Below are 15888 nucleotides of genomic sequence, written 5' to 3'. Positions count from 1 at the left end.
AATTTCATCAAACATACTCTGAAGGACCTAAAACCATATATAAACTCCAACACAGTGATAATAGGAGACCTTAATACTCCCCTATCACCAATAGATAGGTCATCCAAACAAAATATCAATAGAGAAATCCTAGAACTAAATCACACCATAGATCAAATGGACCTAGCTGATGTCTACTGAATATTTCATCCAACTTCTGCACAATACACATTATTCTAGGCAGCCATGGAACCTTCTCCAAAATTGATCATATCTTAGGGCTCAAAGCAAGCCTCAGCAAATATGAGAAAATAGAAATAATTCCATTCATTCTATCTGACCACAATGCATTAAAACTAGAAATCAACAACAAAAACAGCAGTAAAAAACATGCAAACAATGGAAGCTGAACACATTGCTCAATGATGAATGGTTCATCTATGAAATAAAAGAGGAAATTAAAAGGTTCCTGGAAGTTAATGAAAATGAAAACATGACCTACCAGAACCTATGGGACACAGCAAAGGCACTCCTAAGAGGAAAGTTTATAGCCATGAGTGCATATATTTAAAGGACAGAAAGATCTCAAATCAATGACCTAATACTACAGCTGAAACTTCTAGAAAAACAAGAATCAAGCAAATCCAAAACAAGCAGAAGGAAAGAAATAATTAAAATAAGGGCTGAAATCAATGAAATAGAAACAAACAAACAAACAAAAAAAACCAAACAAAGAATCAATGAAACAAAAAAACTGGTTCTTTGAAAAAATAAGTAAGATTGACAGACCCCTGGCCAACCTGACTAAAATGAGGTGAGAAAAAACACAAATCAGTAAAATCAGAATTGCAAAAGGGGAGATAACCACAAACACAACAGGAATCCAGAAAATCATTGGAGACTACTTTAAGTGCCTAAACTCTAATAAATTTGAAAATCTTGAAGAACTGGACAGATTTCTAGAAACTTACAACCACCCAAAACTGAACCAAGATGATATTAATCACCTGAATAGATCTATAACACAAAAAGCAATTGAAGCAGCAAGAAAGTCTCCCAAAAAAGAAAAGTTCAGGACCCAATTGATTCACTGCTGAATTCTATCAGACATTTAAAGAAGAACTAATACCAACTCTCCTTAAACTGTTCCATGAAATAGAAAGGGAAGGAACACTGCCTAACTCATTCTATGAAGCAAATATAACTCTCATCCCAAAACCAGACAAAGGCACCTTCAAAAAGGAGAATTATAGGCCAATTTCCTTAATGGATATCGATGCAAAAATCCTTAATAAAATAATGGCAAACCAAATCCAACAACACATCGGAAAGATCATACACCATGACTGAGTTGGCTTCTTCCTAGGGATGCAGAGATGGTTCAACATATGCAAATCAATAAATGTAATACAGCACATCAATAGAAATAAAGACAAAAACCACTTGATCATCACAATAGATGCAGAAAAAGCCTTTGACAAGATCCAACACTACTTCATGATAAAAGCTCTAAGAAAACTAGGAATAGAAGGAATGTTTCTCAATATTGTAAAGGCTATTTATGACAAACTTACAGCCAACATCATACTTAATGGTGAAAAACTGAAACCATTCCCCCTAACAAGACAAGGGTGCCCACTATACCCACTCCTATTCAACATAGTACTGGAATTCCTAGCCAGAGTAATTAGGCAAGAAGAAGAAATAAAAGGAATACAAATAGGTAAAGAAACTGTCAAATTATCCCTGTTTGCAGATGATATGATCCTATACCTTAAAGACCTAAAAACCCCTACCCAAAAACACTTAGACACCATAAACAGCTGTAGTAAGGTGGTGGGATACAATATCAACCTACAAAAATCATTAGCTTTTCTATGCACCAACAACAAACAAACTGAGAAGTAATATATGGAAACAATTCCATTCACAAAAGTCTCAAAAAAAAATCAAATACCTGGGAGTAAATTTAAAAAAGATGTGAATGAACTCTATAAGAAGAATTACAAACTCCTGAAGAAAGAGATCGAGGATGACTACAGAAGATGGAAAGATCTCCCTGCTCATGGATCGGTAGAATCAACATAGTAAAAATGGCTATACTACCAAAAGCAATCTACATGTTTAATGCAATTCCCATTAAAATCCCAATGACTTGTATCTCAGAGATTGAAAAATCTACTCTAAAGTTCATTTGGAAACATAAGAGACTGTGAATAGCCAAGGCAATACTCAGGAAAAAAAAGCAATGCTGGAGGTATCACAATACCTGACTTCAAGCTATATTACAAAGCAATAGCAATAAAAACAGCATGGTACTGGCATAAAAACAGTCATGAAGACCAATGGAACAGAATAGAAGATCCAGATATGAATCTACATAACTATATCCACTTCATTTTTGACAAGATGCCAAAAACATATGGTGGAGAAAAGACAGCCTCTTCAACAAATGTTGCTGGGAAAACCGGTTACCCACCTGCAAGAAACTGAAATTAGATCCATGTCTATCACTCTGTACTAGTATCAACTCAAAATGGATCAAGGACCTAAGTATCAGACCTGAAACTCTGAAGTTAATAAAGGAAGGAGCAGGAAACACTCTGGAACAGATAGGTATAAGCAAGGACTTCCTCAATACAACCCCAGCAGCCCAGCAACTAAGAGAAAGGATGGACAAATGGAACTTCATAAAATTAAAAAGCTTCTGCACAACAAAAGAAATGGTCTGTAAACTAAAGAGGCCACCCACAGAGAGGGAGAAAATATTTGCCAGCTATACATCAGACAAGGGACTGATAACCAGAATATACAGGGAACTTAGGAAACTAAACTCTCCTAAAATCAATGAACCAATTAAAAAATGGGCAACTGAACTTAATAGAACTTTCTCAAGAAGAAGAAATTCAAATGGCAAAAAAGCACATGAAAAAATGTTCATCATCTCTAGCCATAAAGGAAATTCAAATCAAAACCACACTAAGATTCCACCTCACCCCTGTAGAATAGCCATCATCAAAAACACCACCAACAACATGTGTTGGCAAGGATGTGGGGAAAAAGGAACCCTCTTACACTGCTGGTGGGAATGCAAGCTGGTACAACCACTCTGCAAAAAAAGATGGAAGCTTCTTAAAAATCTAAACATAGACCTGCCATATAATCCAGCAATCCCACTCCTGGGGATATACCCAAAGAATGCAACACAGGTTACTCCAGAGGCACCTGCACACCCATGTTTATTGCAGCGCTATTCACAATAGCCAAGTTATGGAAACAACCAAGATGCCCCACTATTGATGAATGGATCAAGAAAATGTGATACTTGTACACAAGGGAATTTTACTCAGCCATGTAGAAAAATGAAATCTTATCATTTGCAGGTAAATGGATGGAACTAGAGAACACCATTCTGAGCGAGGTCAGTCAAGCTCAGAAGACCAAAAATCGTTGTTCTCCCTCATATGCAGACTTTACATCTAAGGCAAATTGCAGAAATGTGGTTGGACTGGGACAACATGAGAAGAGGAGAGCACATTTGGGTGATATAGAAATAGGTAGAAAACCCAAAGAATGAACGGTTGATGTCCCCACTCTAGAGGAGCTAGTACAGACACCTTAAAGCAACAGAGGCTATCATGAGAAGGGGGTTAGTAACCAGGGTAAAGATCAGTTAGAAATGAATCAACATGGGCCATAACACATGTACACAAAAGTAATGCTAGGAATATTTCTGTATAGCTATCTTCAACTCAACTAGCATAAACGCTTTGTCTTCCTTATTAGGCTTGTCTCTTTTCTTCAACAAAACTAGTGATAAAGGCAGAACAGGACCTGCCTGAAACTGAGCAGGAAGGGAGGAGAGGGTGGGGGAGGGGGCAGGGGGGAAAATGACCCAAACAATGTATGCACATGTGAATAAGAGAATAATAATAAAAAAAATGACTTTTCACTTTCATGATAACTCTACAGAATAGATATTTTTCAACCTGTATTACACACTATCTATCTTTGTGAACATTTTATTCCCTTAAAAGGGTCTGTTTATTATCTGTCTCTCCATTCCCTCCCTCTCCCCCAATAAACTAAGCAGCGAGATTGAGAGAGAGGAGAAAGAGGAGAGAGAGAGAGAGAGAGAGAGAGAGAGAGAGAGAGAGAGAGAGAGAGAGAGAGAGAGAGAGAACAGATAGTAGTTAAGAATACAGGCCTCAGAATCTAGGCTAACTGGATTCAAATCCCACCTTTGTCATTTACTTGCTATTTGAACCTGAGAAGCCACCTAACTTTTGATTTCCTTATCTGCAAAATGGAGTAGCAATAAACTTACCTTGACATTGTTAAAAAGATAAACAAATTAAAGTTTTATTAACACACCTAGAAAATCATCTGATACTCAGTTGGCCCTATGCGATTGTTTGGTAGCTCAAATAGATGAAAGCAGGGACTGACGTGATTTGCTTTCTACTGCATTTTGCAGTTTTCATTGAGTGACTATACAGGGAGAGGATGGAGGACATAATGGGAGTGAGGTTCCGTTCACTCTGTGGACATTACCCTGCTTTCCATTATGGGCTCGAGGAGCCACACACATCAAGGATTCTTCTGAACAAATGTATCTGTTTATTCTGCTTCACATAAAAATGCCTATGAAATACTAGGCCTGTGCAGAGGTCTATATTTTTGATTACTATACAGGAATTACAAAAAGTACAGTAGTGATAACATGAGTTTTATGATTAGACAGCCCAGTGTGACCACTCTCAAGTGACAAAACCTTTCTGAACTTTAGCTCTTCATTCATAAAAATGAGGATAATCACACACCCCACGGAGTGGTAAGGATTAAATGAGATGCTGTTTATAAAGTACTTAGAACCCTGGCCTATGTTCAATAAACTGTAAATTCTATTTTATTCTATATAAATCCTCCCTAGATATATTATAATTTTAATGCATGATAAAATCAATACAAACTTTATTATTTTAAAACTCTTGATTGACTAAAATTATGAATACTCAAGTTGTACATGATGTAATTCTTATGATAACATAAGAATTGATAGATTGTAAGATTGATAGCATTCTGTAGAAAGATAGAATATTAGCAATTGAAGGGCTTTTTCTGTTACGCAGATGAATAAACTGATCTGCAGAGAGATTAAGTGGACCTACAGAGGGGTCACCATTTAAACCTCTTGACCTTTTTTGTCTGTGCTCTTTCTCTGAGGCCTTGTTTTTTTGCAACTCAGAACATGGTGGATGCTCTGTAAATGTAGTATTTATTAAATGAATATTAGAAAAACAAATAGTATTGACTACTTTTAATATTCTGCTATGCACTGGGGACGTTTTAAAATATGTTCATAGAATTGTTCTTGCCTTCAGAAACTTGTGTCTTATTGAGAGACAGTAAGAGATAACCTCTTAGAAGCACTTCCTTTTCATTTAAATATTCCTTTAACCAAAACACTATTTCTTTTGACTTCTAAGACTCCATACTCTCTTGTTCTTTCTTTCCCTACTCCCACTTTAAGTATCTAGTTGCATAAGTATGTTAGTTATTTCTCTTCTATTCATCTTGAAGTGTATAATGTTGTTCCATACTCTGTCTGGGTGTCTCTTCCCTATCTAGTTGATCTCATTCAGTCAGTTTATTGGCATTTAAGCCATTAAATACACTTTTTTGTTTGCATAAGAATTACATGAGATGCTTAGAAAGTGTAAATTACTTTATCCAATATTCACTCAAATGATGATTTCAAACAGTAGGGTCTAGTTGTGTTGCTCAGAGATCTGTACTTTTAATAAACACCTTGGAGGATTCAGATAAATATGGATAATGCAAAGATTTCAACCTCAGAATGACTAATCTACATATGATTTTTAGACTGTAGTATCCAATCACATCCTTCATATTATCTCCACTTGATGTTTAGGACTCATCATTTCCAACTCTGGATTGATTGTTTTCTCCTTTCTAACTCTCACAACCTTCCCTTGCCCCATCAAATACATGTTCTGAAATTTTCTTTCTCAGTAAATGACAGCAGCATCCACCAAGTTACTCACATGGAAAACCTGAAAAGGATATGTGACACCTCTCTCATTGCTGACATCCAATTGAATCTTCAAGTGTGGTCTTTTCTGCTTCTTAGACATTCAGTCTGGTCTTTTCTACTTTGTAGGCATATTTCAAATTATACTGCCATTCCCACCACTTTGGCCCAGTTCATTTTTTAATTCCTCTTCTGTGATGTTGAGCTAGCTTCTGACTGGTCTTGCTTTAAGGAATATCTTCCCTCTCCACAGGGATCATTCCCTACAGGGAGCCAGAATTATATTTGAAACCTTCTAACATAATGATGTCTCTGTTCTTCTCAAGTCTTTAACAGGTTTATAGTTCTGTAAAGATATAATCCCAAATACTTACTATGGTCTTCAAAGACCAGCTCAATTTTTTTCCTGCCTATGTTTAAGTTTTTGCTTAAATAATACTTCAGAGAAGCGTTCCATGAACTCTTAGATTGGTTTAGTTCTCACTATTATAATACTTATCTCCATGCCATCTTATTAAACAAATCAAAATGAAATTATACATTCTCATGTTAATCACAAATATGGTTGTCTTTTGTCTGGGAAGGGTGTGATTTTCAGTAAGGACTACCCTTGCTTTGCTGAGATTTCCACAGAATAAATTATTTCAGTGATAGTTGCTTCCATTCATTTTAATTAATCGAAGTCCTTAAGCTTTTATTCGTAACACTTACCTATTCTATAATTAGATAGGTATTTACTTATTTAATTTGTAGGGTCTGTCTTTCCAATAAGCAACATGAGAGCAGCATTTGGACTCTTTTGTTCCAGTTTTGCATGTCTAGCATCTAACAGCTCCTTATACAAATTAGGCACTCAAAAGAGCAGGTATTTGTTCAATGTATGAATGAATAAAGTATAATATAAGGAGGAATAAGATAACGGCCATAACAGATGTATTCAATAGAGCACTTGAGTATGTCAGATTCAAATTTCTTATTTCGCCATTTAATATTTAAAGTTGATGCAAGAAAGAGCATTTCAGGTTTCTCAGTGAATGACTGTGAACTCAAGGGACTAGAATTTGCCCTTAGGAACCACCAGTTCATATAGTACTGAAAACGATGGGAATGAATGGAGTCACAAAAATGTGTAGCTTTGAAAGAGAAGAGGTTGTCCTTCAAAGCACTCAAAATTTGGGGAACAGGAAAATGAGAAGGATCTAATAATAGCCACTGACAAAGTTTGATTAGTGAGTAGGAGAAAGACCAAGAGAGAATGGTGTTCAGAAAGTTTTATGAAGACCATGTTTCAAAGAGGGAATGGGTTGCTATGGAGTGATTAAGTAAAATGAGCATGGAGACCTCCTATTGTATGTTGAAATGTGGAAAACACCAGAGCTAAACAAGAGCTATTTCAGAGCTATGGGATAAGAAATTGTAATGGACAGAATATGCACAGATAAACATGCATACCTTATGAGATCCAGAAAATTCATTTGTATGTACTATTGTACACTGTATAAAACAATTTTGATCTAATTTCTATGGATTTCAAATGCAGGTAGAACTAAATCATATATTTTGGGGATATATCTATAAATGATAAAAGAAAATGAATAGAATTAAGGTAACCATGACAGACAGACAGCCATTGCATTGGACACAGTGAGGAGAAGGAAGTCAGTAGATGGGATATAACTATGGAGCTGCTCACAGGAACTTCTAAGATACTGGTGAAGTTATTTCCTTTTAAATAGGTGCTGAATACCCAGAAATTCACTTTTGATGAATCTGTACATCATAATTACTAATCACTGATTTTTTTCAAAATTGTAAAGATTTTATACAAGTACATTTATTTAAAAATCTCACATCAGACACTGAAGGGACTGAATTCTACTCAAGGCTAGGTTTGTGCTAGCTCACATCAGTATATAGTTTGTAACTACATAGTCAGGACTAACTTTAGGCATATGCCATTATTTTGTGTTAAATCATATGGCCTTGAAATGATTCTGTAAGTTGTTATTATGAGTAAGCCACTCTTTATCAACATAATTATATAACAAGTATTTTGAATACAGCATCCAGAATAGAAAATTGCCAACATTTTGCCACTTTAGCCTGTTATTTTTCATAAAGGAAATAAAACATTACAGATAAAACTCTCTTGATCCTGCATCTCCAGTCTGACTTCTTTCTTCCGTGCTAAAGTCAATAACTCATGAAGGATTTTGTCTCTCCTTCTAGCCTATTTCTAGTATTTTCTTATTATATTCATGAACTAAATATAACATTATTTTATTAGTTTTAAAATATTTATTTATAAGTGATGCATCATAACCTGATCTTCTGAGGCATTCTTGTTAGCACTCCAGAGAGAAGTTTTTCTTTCTTTTTTTCTTTTTCGGTGCTGGGGATTGAACCTGAGACCTTGCACGTACTTTACCACTGAGCTACATCCCCAGTTCAAGAAGCTAATTTTTAAATTAGACTTCTTGTATATTTTGCAATGAAAAATTTAAAAACCAAGAAGATATAATGAGGGAAGAAAAGAGAAATAGAGGTAATAAATTTAAAAAATATTTAGAAGAGTTTTGCTATTAAGAGTAGGAGATAAGAAATGAGGCAATAGTTGGAAAGGGAATCTGGGTTAAGGAAAAGATGTTTTTATTATTTTTTTAATTATTCATTTATTCACATGTGAGTACATTGTTTGGGTCATTTCTCCCCCCTGACCCCCACCCCACCTTCCTCCCTGTTTTTAAAACCAAAGATAGTATGGCATATCCTTCTACTGACAGTAATATCCCAGCAAAGAAGAAAACTGGAATGTCTTCATTTTTATTCTTTTATGTGTAATATATTTTTATAATATAAATATTAAAAAAATATACATTTGGCAGTACTGACGTTTGAACTCAGGGTCTTGCACTTGCTAGTCAAGTACTTACCACTGGAGCTGAGCTCCCAGTCCTTTTTGCTTCAGTTATTTTCAGATAAGGTCTCAGGCTTTTGCCCAAGCAGGCCTTGGACTACCTCTTGAGTAACTGGGATCACAGGTATGTATCACCACACCTAGCTCATTTTGTGAGACAGGGTCTCACTAACTTTTTTCCCTCTGGTTGATCTTGAAATTCAATGCTACTATTTCTGCCTTCTGGGAAGCTGGGATTACAGGCATGAACCACCACTTCCGGCCCAGTCTTTGCAATATTACAGTTAAGCAAATATCCTGACTAAGACCTAGGAATGTTAAAATAAAAACTTGTATAGGTTAAGAAAAACATATCCAATGGCCTTTGATGTATAGGCTTGAACCTTAAGCTTAAATATCCTTTTATCAATTGTTGATGCATTTGTTTATACCTCTAGCAAATAGATATTATAAATACTCAATAGTGTCTACCATTTCCTTTTTGCTGAATTATTCATCATGTAAACTATTTAAAAAGCAGTATAAAACTGCAGTATAAATTCCAGTCATTGAAGACTATTGCCCAATAAATAATTCCAGACTTGAGATTATGCTTTTATTTTATATATCATGAGCATATACTAAAGTTAAATTTACTGCAATCACGGCAACTCTTTGCTCAAGAGAATAGGATCCCTTTAAGTTTGAGCAATTCCTGTTAAGGAATTAGATTGGGTGAGTTTAGGTTCCCTTACAAGAGTAGGTACTGATTTTCTTCCTCATGACTTATTTTAAGGGTGTTTACCATAGTCTGCCTAAGGGGCTGGAACAACATGATTTTAGAGAAATAATGTATTTCTGAGAAAATAGCTTCTAGTGGGACTGCTTTCTGGTGGACAAATTGGCAGTGGATATGAGATAATTTTCTAGAAAATATGTTATTTCAGATGACTGATTGCAAGTGGTCTTCCCCCATCCTGTACCATCATTAGAAAAACACTGGCAATTGATTTAGCATGTGGCTCCAGGAGTTTGCGGGTAAAAACTTGTACATCCATCCTTCCTTATCCGAGGGAGATTGGCTCCAAGGTTTCATGGGTAACAAAATCGACATATTCAAGTCCCTTATGTTGATGATGTAGTAATTGCATGCAACCTATGTTATCCTTTTATAAACTTTAAATCATCCCCAGATTACTTATAATACCTAGTACAATGTAAATGCTGTGTAAATAGTTTTCATACTACATTGTTTAGGGAATAATGACAAGGAAAATAAAATCTGTGCATGTTCACTATAGATGCAACCCTTGTTGGCCGAGTTAGGTATTACTTTAAATGCACTGTTTTTTGGCTCTGTGATTATATTGATGCCCATCTGCCTTTTCCATAAAGAAATATATCCTCTGCATAATGATTTGCGATTTTAAGCACAGTTTTTGAAAGAGAAAGTAGCAGTTGCAAAAACAGGATTGAAAGAATAGGGAGTTTTATAATACATTTTTTGACAATGATGGCTTCCCATTCCTTGCCACTTGTGTTTCATGTTCTTTTGGTCTCTAAGAAGGCTTGGCATCTGATTGGCTTTGACATGTCTCTGTTGTCAGTTAATCATATCAGCACAGACAAAACAGAAGAAAGTAGAAATCAGTTTTATTTTGGTAGGAGGAGTCCTGCTAAGACTTGTCTGTTCCTGAGTTGAGAGAGGTTTGTTTACCTCAAGACTTTTTCTAAGCCGCATTGTGCATTTTACATTATAAACCTTCATCCTGCTTCCCAAACCTCTTCTTGTACTTTTAGAATAATCTGGTGGATATAGATACTCTGGATGGATGATACAGATCTTGAATATCAAGTGATCTTTACATGAGTAATAATTATAACATTACACGGCTGCCTAGGTGCTCTCCTTTGTAGTATTTCTTTCCTTAGAAAAGAGGGGGGCAAGGTGGATAAAGAAAGGAACACATTGTCTGTGCAACCTTGAGAAGATGACAACTTGGAACAGGTGTGGGAGTTTATATATAAAAGAAATCACACATCCAAAAAAGCCCATTCTCAAACAAAGGTATTTCAGAATTACCTGAAAATTTATCTAAAATTAGATAAAAATTCCCTATAATTTCCTAAATTTATAATATATAATTCAATTTCTTTTCCTTTCCTCAAAGCATATGGAAGAATTGGGGAATGTTGGAGTATGAAAATAATTCCCAGGCCATTTGAATGGGCTTTCTCCTTTTCCCATTGGAAATTTTCATTGTTACTCAGATTGATAGAACACATCATTTTTCAGTCATGGGTCCTCAAATTGATGAAGGAGAATTCATTTAAAACATTTCATCAGTTTACCATGGTAAATCTAATTACCTTGTTCTCAGAAAAACTAACTTACCAAACAATGGAGAAAAATGGCTGAGTGTTACAGGTGTTTCAGGTTAATAAAAAGAGGAACCTAATTATTATTAGTAGATTAAAGCTATTTAAGAGCCAAATGTACCAAAACGTTAGTCTGAAGAAACAAAAATTCCAAAGAAAAATTCTTTGTGATTGGCAAGATAAGCTTTGACTGAATATCAGATTTCCTGTACATGACAGAAAAACTTAAAAATTAGATTGATTGAAGGCATTCTGAAATTGCACACCTCTTTTATTATTTGCATTTTAATGTGTTCCTTTATTTTCCTTTGAATGATGTTTGGATGTACATTTAGCTGAATATATGGATTAATATTTTAAAAATCAGAGAAATTTCTATAAAATTAAAATGTTTCGGTAGAATATATTTCAAAATATAATGTAATTACCAAAAAGAATATTGCTCTGGTATAGAAATTTTAGGAATAATGGTAAAATATAATTCATAAACATCACTTAAATAAAATAAACATGATTTCTGTTTTATATTCCTTATTATACTTTTTTACATGTATATATCTATATTGATCTACCAATATAACTTTGTAATTTATATTTTCACATAAAATGAGAATAAATGCAGTACACAGGTTACTTCATAGATTTTAACAGCCTCCTTATATCTACTTTATGTATATGAAATAATTTATTTTAGCTATTTATAGAAACTTAGACTGCCACATCTTTTCACTTATTTGTATATTTACTCAAATGAATATATTATGTAGATATTTTTATTTTTTAAAATAGCTTAAATTTTGATCCACTGTTTCTAACTGCACTTATCGTCACACATTTCCTTATTTTTATTGATCCTCCTTTCAGCATGACTTATCAGTATCATGTTTTGGTGGGCTTATATGAAACAATATGTATGACATATACAATACACAGTTGCCCACATAAGCACATCAGATTATGCAATGATTTTCATTGTATTAATTGAGAGTGTACATCTTTTGGTAGATTATGCTACTTGTTTGCCTTTTTATGCAAAGATGTATGAAAATTTTCATTAAAAAGAAAAACAGACAAATATTTTTCTTAAATACTAGGAATAGTTTTTTTAAAAAAACATTTTCTTAACAGCATAAAATTTAAATACTGCCTTTCACTCCTTAAAGTGAACTTCAAGATTCATAACATATTTTATAGTCAGTAGTGTACTGCAATAGAAATCAAAATCAGAATTTTCAAAAAGTTCTAAAACAACAGAAGATGTTTTTTACTGGTAACATTAAAAAATATGCACATCACTTTTTGAAAACTGAAACGTGAAACAAAAATACTTCCGTATTTAAATATACATTATGCTAAGCCAACTCTTTAGGTTTATTCATTTCATAAAAAATTCAGCTAAGCAGCCAAGCACCTTATTTAAACAATATCAGGTATACCGTCTAAACAATATCTAAGAGTTTCTGTGAAACTTTCAAAGAAGTCATTAGAGGAATTTTGGGCACAGCCAAAATTTCTTAAACTTCTTTATATTTTTCACATGCTCTAACAAGTAAAACTTCTAAAGCTAGAGGCACAAATAGGACTTACCTATACATTTTTCCCCTGAATGATGATGAGGTCCTTTTTTCTGCCTGTCCAACTGCTCTGAGATTCTAACTCAAATGAAAGATTCTTATGTGTTTAGGTGTATCTAGGATGAAGCTAAAGTCAGACGGAAATCCCATGTAATTAAAATCTAACTTGTTGAACAAGTCTGAAGAAATCAGCTTCAACCAATAGTTTAACTTGTAGAGTAGAAACAGGAACAAACAGGAGATATTACAAATCAGTAATTTGTAATTTCATTTATTCCGGTAAATTGTAATAAAACACAATTATGGGGGGGGGAAGGTATTTTTTGAAAAACCTTGTGACTACTTCACATGTTGTAGAGTCAATTTTTAATTCAAGGGAATGTGGCACTTCTAACCATACTATCATATTGTCATATCCCTCATTCCTTGCTAAATCCTAGCAACCTAAGAACTATCAGAAAATACTTTCCATGTTTTAAATGGACACTACCTCTTATGTCTCTGTTATAATACACTTTTTCTTCATAATGTATCAGACTTGAGCAGATGCGCAAAATTGTGGGCTACTCAGTCAGAACAGCTGAAATGAAAATCCACTTACTCTTTCTCCAAGTATTATTTTCTGAAGAAAGCATTTTTACTACTCTGGCACTAGAGATGAGTGGACAGTAGAGGGAGAAGTGTATATAGGATTAGGGCAAGGATGCTGGTGTGGGGGGGTAGTTGCTTCTAGGAGCAAGGTCCAAGTAAACACAGAGGCAAGAATACAGTGGAAGTGACAAAAGACATTCCAAGAATAAAGTGTTGGGAAGGAGTAGGAAATGTTTGGACGTTTATGCTGGGATTACTTTGGAAAACATAACAAGTACTAAAGCATTGAAACTTGCAATGTAGTTTGAGCGTTAAAATTTAAATTCTAGTCTTAGCTTTTTTATCAACTAATTATTTAGCTTAAGGAAAAAAATTATTTGTTTCTCCATGCGTCTCATGAGCCAATAGAAAACGAGGAAGGTGAATTAAGGAGTCTTAGAGGATGCTTTCAACTCTAAAATTCTGTGATTTTAGATTATAAATCACTGACAGCTAATGAATTTACTATAGTTCTTCACCTTAAGAAAATGTTAAATTACTTATTCATTAAAAATATAATATTCACCCACATAACAGGGACAGGAGTAAGTGGCCTCTTCTTACCCCTCCTAAATATATTTTTAGAACCTGTATCTCATGCCTGATATTCTGTAATGGATATTTTCAGTAAAAATGAACTACTATTAAAAATTTGAATAGCATTACATAAAAATACTATTTTTAAAATTTTTATTTTACTTTTTAATTAGCGTACATTGATACTATGAGGGGGCTTCATTGTGATAATTCCATAGGTGTGAACAGTGTATTTTGAAGTACTTTGAGCAATTTCACATACTCTGTTGTGTTCTATTACTCTTGCTCCTCCTTCCTCCCCTCATTTTCAAATAGCATTTGGTATACATATATATACCTCTTCACTACTCAGTATCCTATCATTTCCTCCTTCTGCTTCCTGCTGATACCCCTTCTGAGAGTACCCCATTTACATTCATGTTCCATTATCATCATTACTATTTTAGGTCAAAAATGAGTGAAAATATGTGATATTTGACTTTTTGAGCTTGACTTTTCTCACTCAACATAATCATCTCCAGTTCCATCCATTTTCTTGCACATAATGTAATTTCATTTTACTTTATGGCTGAATAATATTCCATGATGTGTGTGTGTATGTATATTTTCTTTATCCATTTATCAGTTGTTGGGCACCTCAACTGATTCCACAACTTGGCTGTAGTAAACAGAGCTGCAATAATCATGGGTATGCAGGTATATTTCTTATATATTGATTTACACTCCTTCAGATATGATTGGTATGGCAGGGTCATAAGGTAAGTCTGTTTTTAATGTTTTGAGGAAATTCCACACTGATTTTAATAGTGGTTGCACTATTCCCACAAACAATGTACCCAGGTTCCTTTTTCCTCACATCCTCTTTTGAATTTGTTGTTTGTTTTTTTGATCATTGCCATTCTGACTGGGGCAAGATGGAATTTTGATTTGCATTTTTTATGACTAAGGATGGTAGTCATTTGTACTTCTTCCAAGAACTGTCCAAGTCATATTCCTGTTTATTAGACTATTTGTTCTTTCGCTATTTAATTTTTAGAGTTCTTTGTATATTTTATCTATTAATCCCTTACCCATTGAATAGCTGAAAAAGTTTTACTCCCATTCTGTGGTTGTCTCTTGATTCTGTAATTGTTTCCTTTGATGTGAAGAAGCTTTTTAATTTGATGCAATCCCATTTGTCAAAACTTGCTCTTATTTCCTGGGCAATTGGAGTCTTATTTAGAAAATAATTGTCTATGCCTATATCTTCCAGTGTTTCACCATAGTAGTTTCAAAGTTGCAGATCATACTTTAAGATCTTTGGTCCATTTGTAGTTGATTTTTATACAAGTTGAGAGACAGGAGTCATTTCAGTCTTCTGCATGTAGATAACCACTTTTCCCAGAACCATTCTTTGATAGGCTGTCTTTTCTCCAATGAGTGCTTTTTTCTCTTTTGTCAAAAGTTGGATGGGTGTAGCTGTGTGGGTTTATTTCTGGATCTTCTATTCTGTGCCATTTGTCTTCATGTCTGTTTTTTATGCAGTACCATGCTGCTTTGTTGCTAAGACTTAGTAACATAATTTGAAGTCTGTTATTGTGATACCTCCAGTATTTGTCATCTTGTTCAGGATTACTTTTGTTATTTGGGGTCTTTTATGCTGCATATGAATTTTAGGACTGAGTCTTCTATTTCTGCAAAGAACGACATTGGGACTTTGATGGACATGGCATTGAATCTGTAGAGTGCTTTTGGTAGTATAACCATTTTCATAACATTAATTTTGCCAATCCATGAACATGGGAGATCTTTCCATCTTCTAGTGTCTTCTTAATTTCTTTCTTTGAGGTTTTATAATT

General features: G+C 34.3%; 1 protein-coding gene across 1 annotated transcript in view; it reads right to left on the bottom strand.

Moving 5' to 3' along the window:
- Positions 1-13022, bottom strand: part of Tmprss11d (transmembrane serine protease 11D) — an 88015-nt gene extending 74993 nt beyond the window's left edge. Inside the window, exon 1 of the mRNA XM_074042089.1 lies at positions 12897-13022. Coding sequence (XP_073898190.1) covers positions 12897-12904 — 8 coding nt within the window. The 5' untranslated portion in view covers positions 12905-13022. The remainder of the gene's footprint in view (positions 1-12896) is intronic.
- Positions 13023-15888: the final 2866 nt, after the last annotated feature.

Source organism: Castor canadensis, chromosome 9 (assembly GCF_047511655.1).
Source record: "Castor canadensis chromosome 9, mCasCan1.hap1v2, whole genome shotgun sequence".
Classification (NCBI taxonomy): Eukaryota; Metazoa; Chordata; class Mammalia; order Rodentia; family Castoridae; genus Castor; species Castor canadensis.
Note: the sequence above shows the minus strand (reverse complement) of the source record. Positions and strands in the feature narration are given on the sequence as shown.